Here is a 12,901-nt window from a genome sequence, read left to right on the forward strand (position 1 = left end):
CTCTGAGCCCCTCCTCCCTCCAGTGTCCATTCCCATCACCTGACTGTATTTGAGTCTGCCATTGACTTGGGTGCCCAACTGGTGTACACAGTTAAGCAACTGTTTTTTAGGATTGAAATGAAAAGAGTATTTTTCTACTATCTAGTATATTTTCAAATGGCTACTAAGTTAGGAGGACATAAACAATTGTTAAATCATTCACATACAGTAACATAACAAACCAAATTATTAGGTGTGTTCCTTTGGCCTAGATATACTCTGAAAAAAAATGACTGAGATGCCAAGGATACTCACTGTGAACCAAAACAATTCACAAACTTCTGGTGTAGGAAAAATTATATTCAGAACTAGAGAAATAGCAATGCTTATTATTATTGTTATAACATCCTAGTTAAAATAATACCATAATTACCAGCTAACAGTAACACTGTCACTATTTTCTAGGCATTATTCTAAGCATTTGGGTGTGCTTTAAGTAAGAGGGTCACATGTACTAACTCTTTTAATTCCATCAACAGCCCTAAAGTAAAAAGTTTCTCTCTCCCACATTAGAGAGAAGGAAACTAAGGCCTGTAGAGGGTGAGTAACTTGCTAAAGGTCACTGAATGGATGGATGCCTTAGCTGGGATTCAAATCTAGGCATCCTGACTCCCCACTCAGACTTAACCACCTGCTTACCAAGGTCACAGGGATGCAAAGAAGACAAGAGTTGAGATGCCTGGATGGCAGAATGCACAGGTTTTAGGAACTGGAGACAGTAAGTGTTTGGGGATGTCCATCCAGCCCACTGTCTTTGGGAATGCTCCCGCCCAGAGCCACCTGACTCAGGGGACTTTGGGAGACACGTGCAACTGTGGCCCCAACTCTGAGCCTTGCCTTTGAACATGTCCACAGGTTCCTGGAAACCTGCTGGGTGACCCGAATGAGGCCAAGTGGAGTCTCCTCTAAAGAATTAGGGGCTGAAGCACCGAGTTTCTGTTGCTTTTCTCTGTCTGTATCATCAATAAATTCAAGAAGATGGTTATCATCATAAGAATGATAGGACGCAAAAGTCAAGATTCACCTCCTCTTGCTTTTGAGGTAGGGATTTGTCCCCCTGACGATTTTTTAATTGGGGGATAATTGCTTTACAATGTTGTGTTACTTCTGCTGTACACGAAGTGAATCAGCTCTGTGGACATATATATCCCATCCCCGTTGCACTTTCCCCAACCACTACCCCACCGTACCCCTCTAGGTCATCACAGAGCACCAACCTGAACTCCCTAGGCTGTACAGCGGCTTCTCGCTAGCCATCTGTTTTACGCACCAGCTCAGCTCTGTTCAGTCGCTCAGTCGTGTCCGACTCTGCAACCCCATGGACTGTAGCACGCCAGGCCTCCCTGTCCATCACCAACTCCCAGGGCTTACTCAAACTCATGTCCATCGAGTCGGTGATGCCATCCAACCGTCTCATCCTCTGTTGTCTCCTTCTCCTCCTGCCCTCAATCTTTCCCAGCATCAGGGTCCTTTCCAATGAGTCAGTTTTTCGCATCAGGTGGCCCAAGTATTGGAGCTTCGGGTTTACACATGGTAGTGTATATATATGAATCCTCCCCCTCCCACCCTCCCAATTCATCCCACCCTCCCCATCCACCACCTATGTCTGTTCTCTATGTCTGTGTCTCTAATCCTGGCCTGGAAATAGATTCATCTGTACCATTTTTCTAGATTCCACATATATGCATTAATATACAGTATTTGTTTTTCTGACATGCTTCACTCTGTATGACAGACTCTAGGTTCATCCACATTGCTCCTTGAGGTTGATTTGTTCAGTGGTTCTGCAGAGTTTGTGAAATCAGTACTCTGCTGATAGTTTAATTTGAATCAAACTTCCTAAATGTCTGGCTGTTGTAACAGGATATTTAACTAGAACCCTGAACATAAATGTCATGAAATGGACCACTAAAAAGGAGGTGGGCAAAACCTCCATCACTATGGTGTTGGTGGTAGTTTAGTCACTCAGTCATGTCCAGCTCTTTTTGACCCCGTGGACTGTAGCCTGCCAGGCTCCTCTGTCCATGGGATTATCCCAGCAGGAATACTGGAGTGGGTTGCCATTTCCTCCTCCAGGGGATCTTTTTGACCCAGGGATTGAACCCATGCATCTCCTGTCTTGAAGGCAGATTCTTTACCGACTGAGCCAGTTGGGTGGCCATAGATGTCGCTCAGAATGAGGACTTAGGTTGGGTCATCTCCTCTTAGAAACTAGGCAGGTCTGTGGTGTTTGCATAAACAAACAGTTTGGAAAGTTCTGCACTACCAGAGGTCAACCATTTACCCAGCAATTATGCTGCTGTCAGATTGTAAACACACATTTGCAAATTTCTTTCTAATTGTTCAGAAACCATGTAGGCCTGTTCCTGCAGGGCTGGTTACAGAATGTTGACGGGTTAACTCACCCAACCTCTGCTTCTGAGGCTGGAGCCAGATTTGCACCATTTCAACATTTATGGGCATAAAGCTGCAGATTGAATGTTTTCCTCCGCCAGCTCTCAGAAAATCAGAATTCAGCAGCAATGGACAGTGGCATGGCTGACGAAATGGATTCAGCGTTTGGGCACCATATTTTCAGCTACAACACAGGACCCCCTCTTGTCCCTGATCTGGTCTAGGATGGCTAATACCATAATTAAGGAAAGAAATCTCTGCTAACTCTAAAGTTTGACACACGACGATGCCCCTGTAAGAAGTAGATTTCAAGGCATGTGATTCAGAATATATCTTTTTACTTCTGATTTGAGTGTTGTGCTTGAAATGAGTGTTTTTCTGCTATCATATTAAGGTAGATAATCTGCCCTGATTGTTGGCCTCTCATATTCTTTCAGCTATTTTGGATCATGACTGTCAAACCCCGCCAACACCCAAAGTCATCTTGTGCATGTCCCAGGACCCGTATGTTAAATGTCAGATCATCTTGAATTCTAATTATTGGCAACACCTCAAGTTTGGGTGAATATCCATCCAACCATTTTCAAGTGTTATGGTGTATTATTCAGGCTGTAGCTCTGCTGTAACAAAGTGACCCCAATTATAGTGACAGAAATGACAGTTTTCTTTTTCTCCCATGTAACAGTCCCAAGGGAATAGCCCAGGATGGCGGGTTGCTCTGCTCCACAGTCTTTTAGAGATCTAAGCTCTTACATCTTTTAGCTCTGACTTTCCTGCAGGAATTGTCTTCATCTGTAAAGTCAAGGCTGGGTTGCAGATAAATCATGGAAAAGGCAATCAAGGGAGTTTGGTTTGTCTCTTAAATTGAAATTGGAGATGACCAGCAAGAGCTATTTCACATCCCATTGGCCTAAATTCAATTTCAGAGCTACATTTAACTGCACTGGAACTTAGTCAATGCTGGTTCTGCCTGGGGAGCTATGGGCTCAGCTTCAACTCTATAGCCAAGGAGGAGGAGGGTGTGTTCTGATGGCTAGTCAGGAGTTTCTGTCACATGTAACAACAGAGAGAGAGGCTACCTCTTACAAATAAGATCAATGCCACATGGTCATACATTCACCAAATATTTTTAAAATGTTGATTTTATTTATTTGGTTGTGCTGGGTCTTAGTTGTAGCATACAGGATCTAGTTCTTTGCTCAGGGATTGAACTTGGGCCCTCTGCTTGGGGAGCTCAGAGTCTTAGCCACTGGACCACTTTTATTATACATGTAAGAAAAGTACTGTTACACATATTCGGGGTGAAACTATGCAATAGTATAAACACATTTTTCTACTTTCGAAAGACTTGCTTTTTCAGACAGTAGAGGGCAACTGGGAAAAAGGCAAGGTTTTTAACTTTCAAGTTGCAGTAAAAATATTCGCACCTGTCAAATTCCAACAGTTGGTGGAATCCTTGTTCCGTGGCTAAGCCCACACGAACACTGCTCAGAGAGTCATTTGGGTGTTGGTCTCATAAATCATAACTTGCTCACAGCATGTTTCTGAGGCTTCAGGAAGGACTCTTCAGACGGTGGTATCAAATTGCTGAGATTAAAGTCAACCTCAAAGGAGGGTTTTCTCCCCAAAATCACTAAGGCGGTAAACACGGCACATCGTGCAGTCAGTCCCCGGATGTGGTACGTTGCGCCGTCCTCAGGGTCCGTGTACTCAAAGCAGTGAACAATCACATGACGACCGCAGCGTGTCACGTGACTCTGGTGGTACACACAGGGACGCAGGAAGTACTCCAGAGGCACCAGGAACACGTTCTTAACTTCATCCGGGTTAGGTCTGGCCTCAAAGTTGGGGTCTATAAATCCTACAACCGGCGTTATCCACATATCCTTCTGAAAGCAGAACACGGAAGACACAAACGGAGATGTGAGAGATACTGTTTCAAAACAACAACAAAGTATGTCTAAACGCACGCTACTTCTGCATAAACTAAGCTCACAGGCCAAAGCAGTCCGTTACGTAAAACTTCCTCTATAAGTAAACTTTATGTCCCTTAAATGGAGGTCTGGGCTTCCCTGGCTCAGTGGTAAAGAGTCCGCCTGCCAATGCAGATTGGAGACAGGAGACGTGGGTTCGATCCCTGGGTCGAGAAGGTCCCCTGGAGAAGGAAATGGCAACCTACTCCAGTTTTCCTGCCTGGAGAATCTCATGGACAGAGGAGGCTAGGAGGCTGGTTGGCGGGGAGATTTCTATTTATAATCACCACTGTTCTGAAATGAATGCAATGCAGGGTGTTGTTACGTTAAAGATTCTACCTGGAGTCTTGCGGGGGAGGCCTGGGGTTTAGTGTAGGAGCTGATGAGGGCGGCATGACCTTGAATGAGAAAGTGAGACGGACTGGGGAATTGCTGACATAAAGTGAGTGGGGACATCCAGGGAGACAGTGTGGGGCTGGCTCCTACAGGAGGACCAGCAGGCCTGTGGGAGGTCTTGAGGGAGGGCAGCTAAACCATGGTGAAGAGCAGTGATGACTCAGCCTGTTAACCGAATTAGCGACCAAGTCAACATCACGACCAGGAGCGGAGGAGGGGAGCAGGGCTCCAGACGTCAGTAAGGTTTCGAGAGCGGCCCCGACGCCCTGATCCAGCAGCAGTCCTCACTGTGCTCGGCCCCCTGAAGGCTCAGCCTCTTCTGTCACAAGGTCCCCCCAGGGCAGCCACTGAGATGAAGGCTCAGATGCCACGGATTTCTTAAGGAAGAGCTCGGGGACAAAGGGGTGAGGGCAGGAGCAGGGAAGACAGACAGGTCGGGGGGAAAGCCAGGCAGGGATGCTGCGGGGAGCTCTGGGGTATAAGGTACCTCTGGCTGTCCTAGGAGATGATGAGGGGGCTGGGCTTTCATGCCTGGCCAGGAATAAATCAAGACAGTGCTGACTCAACGGGGGGGTGCGGGGGCGGCTCCAGGAGCCTGAGGGCATGAGTACTGGGAGAGAACTGCAAAGTGTGAGTGTGTGTGTGTGTGCATGTGCGCGCGCGCGTGAGAAACACAGCCTAAGAGGACTGTTACCGCATATATACAGAATCCCAGGAGCCTGAGGGCATGAGTACTGGGAGAGAACTGCAGAGTGTGAGAGTGTGTGTGTATGTGTGTGTGAAACACAGCCTAAGAGGACTGTTACCGCATGTGTACAGAATCTGGAAAAATGGCACTGATGAACCTCTGTGCAGGAAGGGGATGGAGACGCAGACATAGAGAACAGACTTGTGGACACAGCGGGGCGAGGAGAGGGTGGGACGACTGCAGAAAGCAGAATAGCCGTCTGTACACTCCTGTGTGTCAGACAGACAGCTGGCGAGGAGCTGCTGTGTAACACACGGAGGCCAGCCTGGCGCTCTGCGGGGCCTTAGAGGGGTGGCACAAGGGAAGGGAGGGAGGCTCCAGAGGGAGGTGATATATGTATAATTACGGCTGATTTGCGTTGTTGTATGGCAGAAACCCACACAACACTGTAAAGCAAATTTCCTCCAATTAAGAAATAAATTTTTTAAAAAAAGAAAGCATCTGGACAGAGCCTGCAGTGTCGCTCAGCGTGCATCCGTGGCTGCTCTCTCCATTCAAAGCCCATGTGGGCCCCTCGTCTAGAATCCATCCGCCTCCCCCAGGTTCTTCATAACAACCTGCTTCTGAAGAAGCTTTACCAATAGAAACTGGATCAGAAAAAAACTTGCCCATGGCCACACCCAGCTCCCACTTGGCAGAAGCCAGGATTCTACCCCAGGCTTGCTGCCCACACGCTGGAGTCCTGCGCTGAAGTTCTATCAAAATGCTGGTCACCGAATCTCCAAGCTAGCACACCAGCAAGTGGCTCAGAGACCACGGGGTGGCGTCCCCAGCTGCGGCTCAGACCCTCCGGAGGTCTCAGGGCCACGCCTGTTAGGCAGGTGCCTGGGCAGGAACTTTGCACGGCCAGTGCCAGCCCTTGAGCTGGCATGTCAGAGTCTAAGGAAATTAGTGGGGGAAAACAAAAAGAATCAAAGCCTCAAAGGGAGATCATGGTTTAAGACTGAATGTTCTAGATGGGGAGTCAGGTACACGCAACAGGGTTCAAGCTTAGCAAAGTAAGAGAGACTGTGGAAACTTGTGGATGAAGCAGCAACTCTGCACATCCCATGTCTAAAATCACAGGTGTCTGAACTGGCAGGAAAAAAAGGTGGTATGTGGCAGGCATCCTGCTGCTACTGCTAAGTCACTTCAGTTGTGTCCGACTGTGCGACCCCATCCCTGGGATTCTCCAGGCTAAAACACTGGAGTGGGTTGCCATTTCCTTCTCCAATGCATAAAAGTGAAAAGTGAACGTGAAGTCGCTCAGTCATGTCTGACTCTTCAGGACCCCATGGACTGCAGCCTACCAGGCTCCTCCGTCCATGGGATTTTCCAGGCAAGAGTACTGGAGTGGGGTGCCATTGCCTTCTCTGGCAGACATCCTAGGGCCCATAAAAGGCTGGATTTTGCCCATTTGCTGAGTTGAAATCCCACAGAGATTGGCTTCTGCTCTGGACATAGGATGAGCCAGGCTTTAGGGCTCCTGGAAGAAGCTTCAGACTATTAGGAAGAGCCTCGGAAGTCAGGACACACCACTGAAATGTTATAGGACTCGGGCCTTTGCGAAGTGAAGAAAAGGATGGAGATGCAGCTACAGGCCATGCGCAGAGAAAAAGGAGAACTGTCCCACGGGGCCTCTGCAGAGAGAAGCTCACACGTGTGTGATACAGTGACACGTATGAAGGTTGGCTGGGGGCTGGAAGGCCTGGGAGGGTTAACACTGGGCGTGGGGAAAAGCCAGTGACACCCCAAAACATCTCCAGGCATTGCCCTGTGTTCCCCGATATAGAAAATTACCCCCAGTCAAGAATTAGAATTCTGACTCAATTAGATTAGGCTTCTAGGCATTAAACAAATGGCATTTTGGAACCATATTTAAAAGATTTGCAAAATCCAAAAAACGAAACGACCCCCACTGGCACTTCTAAATACAGTACATCCTTCTTGAAAGCCTTTGTTCATTCTAATTTCTCGGTGGTGTGACTGGCATTATATCAGGAGCAGGTCATTTGAACACATAAACACCTGTAAGGACTGTTGTATGCGATCTCCTTACAGGTGAACTCAGTAGCTCTGGGAACCTTGGAAATGGACTTACTCTCATTTTGGGAACTTATAACCATTATGTGTTTTGTCAAGAGAGTCCTAAAATAAATCTCTAAGATGTCCCGGGAGATTTGCAGCTATCCCCTGGAAAGGGCTCCCGTTAAAAAACACAGAAGAGGAAGTAACTGACACACGTCTTGTCCTAATCCCATGTTACTCTTCTCTCTGTCTCATTTCTTTCTCACTGAGGGCACATTTATGGAATGGCCTTTACCTTCTTCCAAGCTAAATCTCCTGGGAATGGTGACCTCTCTATTCTTAAAATGGACTCAATTAAGACAGATGTCAGCATCATTGATCTTCACAAAGGGCAATCTGGCTTTCTAATTTTTAGGCATCAGTGGAATTCTTCCTTTGACATAAAAATTCACATGAAAGCACAATACTATTTTTAAAAAAATTATAGCTATTCAGATAGGTGATGAGTGAAATTCACCTCTGGGGTATTATTCTTCCCCCAAGCCCATGACCTTAGCTTAACCAGGAGAATAATACCAGATAAACCCCAATTGAGGAGCATGCAAGAACACATCTGACCTGTGCACCTCACAAGTGTCAAGGACAGGAGAACAAGGGCAGTCTAAGAGACTGGCACAGATCAGAGAGTGAGCAGACGCGGCACCACGCTCAACACGGCGGCCTGCGTGAGATCCCGGACAGAAGGGAGGACGTCAGCAGAAAAACTAGTAAAAGACAAGTAAAGCGTGGGGTTCAGTGATGGTAAAGTACTGACACTCATTTCTTAGTTGTCACCAACGTACCACAGTGATGTCCAACGTCAGTAACAGGGGGAGCTGAGCATGGCTACGTGAGAACTCTCTGTGAAATCAGTAACCGTTCTAAAATTACAAGTATATATGAAAAATTGTATACCAGTAAAATAATTGTTATGCAACTTTAAATTTACCTTATTTACTCCTTCTTTCCTCCTCCAGGGGATCTTCCCGATATGGGTTCGACCCCCGGGTTGGGAAGATCCCCTGGAGGAGGGCATGGCAACCCACTCCAGTATTCTTGCCTGTAGAATCCCACAGACAGAGGAGCCTGGCGGGGCTACAGTCCACGGGGTCACCAAGAATCGGACATGACTGAAGTGCCTTAGCACGGCACGCCACTCCTTCTACCGTCAGTTAGTATAACAGTGACAGTGTTGCGATCAGCTCATATGAAATAAGGTCCAGTTCTATCAGTCCCAGGACCCCTTTTGTTGTTATGTTTGTTTGTATATACTATCAAATCCCACTTCAAACAGAAACGCAGTTACAAATAGCGACATTTCTAAACAGCTTCCCTAGATCTCAGGATATTGCTCAATTTACGTGACATGGAGAAGCCTGGTTCCATGGTATGTGCAAAAATGAGTACCTTCAGTGGCCTCCAAGGGGCTAAAATCTGGTATGTGGCATGCTCAAGTCTGTGTTATTTTTTTCAAGAGACTTCTCAAAAATAAACCCATCTGGAGAAAAATGAATGTGAACTGAATGTCAGTGAAAGAACACTGAGGCATCGACAGGGTTCCACAGCATCCAGTCTGAAAACCGCTGATGGTGTGCAGCCCTTTCATTTCTGGATGGGAAAGGAGGGGCCCAGACAGGAAGTGGGGCTTGCCCAAGGCCTCTTAGCCCAGCAGGGGCAAAGTCCGCACGTGAGCCAGTCTCTTGACTCTGTACCGCATGCTTGAGAGGACCGTGTTTAGCCAAACGTGGGATCCTGAAGATAGCGTATCTACTTCGAGCTCACACAAGTCTAAGCAAGCCAGTTCCCTCCGAACCTTACATCAAACGGCAGTGGCATCAAGCAGCAGACCACCTCCACTTGACGAGGATGCAGCCCTACTTCTTCCTGGGCTTCCCGGAGAGCCGTGGCCACGTCGTCTGCATCCGTAGGTTCACACTTACCTCCAGGAAAGCAGACTTCTCCGGGTGACCTTCTCAGCTGGATATGGAAGGAACAGAGCCACCATGTGGGATTCCAAGTTTGGTACCACTCACCCATTCAACAAGTATGTGCTGAATTTCTGTCTTGTGCCAGAGACCATTCCCATACTTGTGGCAACAAGTAGGGAATAAGACCAAAAAGAAAAGTTTTTCTTTTTTTTAACTTGAGTCCTTTAAAAAAATTGAACTAGGAGAACTACCCTCACTTCTGAGTTTTCTCACCTTCCCCTCCAAAGATACCATACACACACACACACACACACACACACACACACACACAGATTTACACTGATGGAGAAAAAAGGCAGAACAAAAGGATAATGAAAAGGGCAGTGTTTTGAATGGCTAACCTTTATCGAGTGCTTACCATGGTCTGGGCACAATGCTTCAGACGAATTTCTTGTCAATGAGTCTCAACAGTTCTATAAGCAACTATTTTTTAAAACTGAGATGAAATGTTATTCCTTAAAAAACTTAAAAAGTATTTATTTTTAAATTGAAGTGTAGTTGATTTACAATGTTGTGTTAGTTTCTGGTACACAGCAAAGTGATTCAGATACACACATACATACACTATACCTGGGGTGGGATTAATCCAAAACAGTGGCTCTTGGTGGGGGCAGTCTTACCCCCTCCTCCCTGCCAAGAGAGTAGGCGATATCTGGAGACACATGTGGTTGTCACAAAGTGCGTGTGTTGTCTGTGTATGTGTTACTGGCTTCTAGTGGATGTTGTTAAACATCCCATAATGCACGGGGTAACTCCCACAACAAAGAATTATCCAGCCCGAATGGCAACGGCTGGATAAGAAACCCTGGCATAAAAGTATTTTAAATTACTTGCTAGCTCAATTGCTTTTTTTACTTTCCAAAACTTCTCTGTAAAAAGCCACATGATTCTGTGGCTTCATGTACCCCTTGAACATCACAACTCTGAAAGTCCAATTGAGATTTTGGAATCCCAAATTGTGTGCCAGTGACCACATTTCATGGGGTTTTCAAACATCTTCCTGAGACCTTAAGGTCAGGAACCTTTTCGTCACTTACCTTCTCTGACCGGAGGGTGAACAACAGGTAAAGTTTCCCATCTTTAGGCAACAATGGTAGAAGGATCGAACATCTGTTAGATGAACAGTGAGAATATTCGGTCCCAAAGTCATGCTTTTTTAGGCGGGCCTTAGCGTCATCTATCAAACTGTTTCTAAAATGGAAACAAACCACAGTTTAGTAACAAGAGTTATGATAAAAAGCTCCTAAACTAGATGATGTTTCTGCTTTGATATATGTCCTGGTATTTAGCATTTCTAGTCTCAGTGTACTTTTTAATAATATGACAGCAATAATAATATCCAAATCATGTGACTTTTGGTAAGATAAAATGAGGCAAAAATTACTAAGAACCCAGTTTAGTACCTGAGTTCACTTTAAAATGTACATTAATTTTGAATGATGGTAAAATATTCTTTCAATGGTGCAATAGTTCAGTGTTGAAACCCACAGTAATACTCAGGAAGACAGATTTGCAGAGCAAGTTCATTGTTTCAGAGGTTACACCATTATAAGGTTAAGGGCTTCCTCTTAACCTGGCCCTACGTCATGTTATCAAACCCTTGTCTTCAAATACCTTCTAACAGTGGTTCCCAAGCTTATGCAGCAACAGACTCACCCACAGGGCATATTACAACATAGACTGCTGGGTCCACCTGTGACTTACTAAAATGCAAGAATTTAGACTTTAACCACACATTGTTCTCTGAATCCATAACTATGGGTTAAGGCAGTTTTGCGTAAGGGGCAAAAGCAGGTGTTTAAGTGAGCCAGACTGGTTTCAAAGTGTTAGGACTGACTTCTCTAAGCCCCCCTTTCCTGATGTGTGACATGTTGAGGATGTTTGTAAGGATTAAATGATACAGTTCTGTGGCTGCCATTTAAATGTCTCAGTCCTTAGATGCATAATTGCTTGCTAGATGTCTGCTATTTCTTGCCTCTTTCTAGGAGGTAGGATGCTCAATAATGTAATTAGGAAACTGCTGTGGGTGTTGAAAATGCCCAAATGGCCTGAAAAGAGTCACAGGAATGCTGGCACTGGAGGGGACTCCAGAGCACATCCTAGTGCACATAGGCTAGTGTTCAGAAAAGGAAACTGGAATTTCCGACCAGGAATGTGAGGGACTGCTTAAAAGTGTGGCGCCCAGAACTGACCAGAGGGACCAGCAGAAGCAACAGTTTGCAAAACCGTCCACTTAAGGAGCTGGTGCTTGGAGTAATAGCCAGGTAAACACCGACATTAGCAGCCACACCCATTCTGAGCATGGGCTCATCTAACCTTCTTTCCATGCTTTTCTCATTAAGGTGAAAACACGATCACGTTCCAGGCTCAGAGAGTTTACGTAACTGAGGCTGGAAGTAGCCCAGGGACCTTGAACCGGGCGCTGCCCGGTGCGCGCTCGCTATCCGACGGCTGAGGCCCGGCGAGTGAAAGAGGGAAGCCCTCGGGGGCTGTGCGCCTCCCAAGTGTGCAAACCTGGCTCTGTCTTTGGCGAGGGAAGGCGCGAAGGCCCTGGAGACCTTGCGAGCTGCCAAATGAGGTGAGCGTCGGGAGCGTGGGCCTCCGGAAGGCGGGCAGGCGGGACCCGCAACAAGTAGCCAGAAGGCCCCGCCCGCAACCTGTCCGGCCGCGCGGTGATCAAGGCCGCGTCAGGCCGGGCTCGGGGTGCCAGGTGTCGGGGAGGCCTTACCCTACTGGTTCCTGGGGAGGGCCGAGTCGCGACATCGTCCCGAGGAAAGTTTGCTTCCTGACAGCAACGCCTTCCAGCGAACTTTGCCGGACGAGCCTGCGCAAAGCAGCTCCGGGCCTGGGGCGGGGAGAGAGGCGGGGCCCAGAGCTGGGGGCGGGGCCTGGCTTAGGACGCAGGCGGGACCGAGAGCCGCAAGCTGAAGATAGGGGTGGGGCGGGGCGAGGTGTGGGGCGGGGCTAGTGGGGCTTAAGGCCCCGCCTTCCTGGTCGCGCAGAGCTTCTTCCTGCTTTCCCTCCCTGCTTTTCCTTTAGCAAGAGCTAAAGGAAGAATTCTGAAATTGACAATTGTTGAAAAAGGGGAAAGGGGGAGAATGCAGTGCTGGTGACTTGAGAGAATTCTAACATTTCGTACTCACTGTTGCTAGGAGGTCAAGTTGGCTCAATTTTTTGAACAGCAGTCCACACATGTTTACCCAGCACCTACTTTGTGCTGGATGCAGCCCCCGACGGTGAGTGAACAGGCGACACGGGGCTTACAGTCAAATAGGAGAGAGGGAGACAGAACTCAGACCATTACCTAGATGAAACCC

The 12,901-nt window shown here is 47.2% G+C and overlaps 1 protein-coding gene across 2 annotated transcripts; it reads right to left on the reverse strand.

Annotated features, from left to right (window-relative positions):
- Positions 1 to 3,667: 3,667 nt before the first annotated feature.
- On the reverse strand, positions 3,668 to 12,440 carry NUDT7 (nudix hydrolase 7). 2 transcript variants are annotated; one of them, XM_043437236.1, is made up of 4 exons: positions 12,313 to 12,440; positions 10,622 to 10,775; positions 9,415 to 9,573; positions 3,668 to 4,322 (listed from the first exon to the last, which is right to left on the reverse strand). In XM_043437236.1, exons 1-4 carry the CDS (start codon positions 12,345 to 12,347, stop codon positions 3,954 to 3,956), a joined length of 717 nt encoding a protein of 238 aa, XP_043293171.1. In that variant the 5' UTR covers positions 12,348 to 12,440; the 3' UTR covers positions 3,668 to 3,953. The 2 variants fall into 2 exon arrangements, with proteins under 2 accessions (XP_043293171.1, XP_043293172.1); XM_043437237.1 differs by lacking the exon at positions 9,415 to 9,573.
- Between the last annotated feature and the right edge of the window lie 461 nt (positions 12,441 to 12,901).

This window comes from Cervus canadensis, chromosome 18 (genome assembly GCF_019320065.1).
Source record: "Cervus canadensis isolate Bull #8, Minnesota chromosome 18, ASM1932006v1, whole genome shotgun sequence".
NCBI classification, from domain to species: Eukaryota; Metazoa; Chordata; class Mammalia; order Artiodactyla; family Cervidae; genus Cervus; species Cervus canadensis.